Here is a 1900-nt window from a genome sequence, read left to right as displayed (position 1 = left end):
CATTTGCAAATGCTTATGGTTGGACAATTATTTGTAAACGCAAATTGAGAGTATATTGGCATTTAAGAAAATTTTTATTTTTCTGTAAATTTTAAAGTAGTTAAAAGTACGGTACGTTACAGTTTTATTTTCCTTTTTTCATAAATTTTAATTGGTTCCGGTTCTCGAATTCGATATCGGTTCTGGTTTCAGGACTAATGGGCCGATTCCCGATCGAATAGACCCACTAAGCTAAGAACCTCTTATCACCAAGATGGATGTTTACGTCGTCGTTTCAATCTCCGCTGGTGATAAGAACTCTAAGCATAAGACCAAATCGACGATGGATCACGACGGCGATGCTAACTCCACGTGGAGTTTCCCCATAAAGTTCACGGTGGACGAGGCGGCGCTTCAGAAGAACTGCCTCACGCTTGATTTCAAGCTTGTATGCGAGAGGGATTTGGGTGACAAAGACATCGGTGAACTGAACGTTCCCGTTAAAAAACTCTTCGATTCCCCCGTGAAGGGCGAAGGGAAGCATATCTTGAGCTACCAGATGAGGAAACCTAGTGAAATGCCCAAAGGTCAGCTCACTTTTGCATATAAATTAGGCGAGAAAATCGCCGCAGAGCTGTCGTACACGGCGGAGAACATGCTGGCGCATCCTCCGACGAAGGTTGGTGCGAAACCCATAACAGCTTACCCAACTGGATGTACGAGTCAATAAAAAATATACGATCCATTTAAAATTTATTAAATAAAATCGACTTTTTTAAATCGAGAAAAGGGAGTTGAATCTGTTAGTTAAGTGAGATCATTAATTAGCTCATTCTCTCGACCCAGTGTGAAGAACTCGACCCAAGTGAATCGAGGTCTTGGTCGAACACTTCAAAAGAAGAATGAAAAATAAATAAATAAATAAAAATAAAAAATAAAAAGAGTGGGTCGAGCTCACTCTTCTAAATTTTTTTTTAATTATCTAATTTTTAATTTTTTTCGTTTCTTTTACTCCTTTTATTGTGGTATAATTTATATAAATTTCATAATATGAAACATAAATAAATATATAAATAAAAAATAAAAAGAGTGGGTCGAGCTTTTTAAATTAAAAAAAAGAGTAGAGCTCGACCCATTCTTATGATATTTTTTTATTATTTATTTATTTTACTTTTCTTATTGTGGGTAAATGATTTCATATATTATACATATACTTTATATAAATTACATAATATGAAAAATAAATAAATAAATAAAAATAAAATAAAAAATAAGAAGAGTGAGTCGAGCTTTTTAAATTAAAAAAAAAAAAGAGTGGGTCGAGTGAGTTCGACCCATTCTTCTAAAATTTTTTACTTTTTATTAATTTTTTTCTTTTTTTTCTTTTTATTACTCGTCTTCATAAATAATACATATAATTTGTATAAATTTCATAATATGAAAAATAAATAAATAAATAATAAATAAATAAATAAATAAATAAAAATAAAAAATAAGAAGAATAGGTCGAGCTTTTTAAATTAAAAAAAAAAGAGTAGGTCAAGCTCAACCCATTCTTCTAAAATATTTATTTATTTATTTATTAATTTAATTTTTTTAACTCTTCTTATTGTGGGTAAATGATTTCATAAATGATACATATAATTTGCATAGCTCGACCCACTCTTCTTAATTTGTATAGATTTCATAAATGATACATATTATATGAACTTTTAAAAAATTAATATAATAACATAAGAGTGGGTCGAGTTTTTGGGTCGAGTTGAGAAGGTTGGGTCGAATGAGTGGAGTATGGGGTTTGGTTTAGGGTTTGGGGTTTGGGTCGATTTTGGGTCGAGTGGATAGAGTTTGTGGATTTTGAGCTTTTGATATAATATATAATTGATATTTACGATAATTTATTTAAATATAATTAGAATGT

The 1900-nt window shown here is 30.8% G+C and overlaps 1 protein-coding gene across 1 annotated transcript; it reads left to right on the top strand.

The window, feature by feature from the left end:
* The first annotated feature begins 253 nt into the window (after positions 1-253).
* On the top strand, positions 254-709 carry LOC142556941 (protein SRC2-like). The gene has a single exon (XM_075668427.1). It carries the CDS (start codon positions 254-256, stop codon positions 707-709), a length of 456 nt encoding a protein of 151 aa, XP_075524542.1.
* The last annotated feature ends 1191 nt before the right edge of the window (positions 710-1900 follow it).

Source organism: Primulina tabacum, chromosome 9, assembly GCF_025594145.1.
Source record: "Primulina tabacum isolate GXHZ01 chromosome 9, ASM2559414v2, whole genome shotgun sequence".
In the NCBI taxonomy this organism is placed as follows: Eukaryota; Viridiplantae; Streptophyta; class Magnoliopsida; order Lamiales; family Gesneriaceae; genus Primulina; species Primulina tabacum.
Note: the sequence above shows the minus strand (reverse complement) of the source record. Positions and strands in the feature narration are given on the sequence as shown.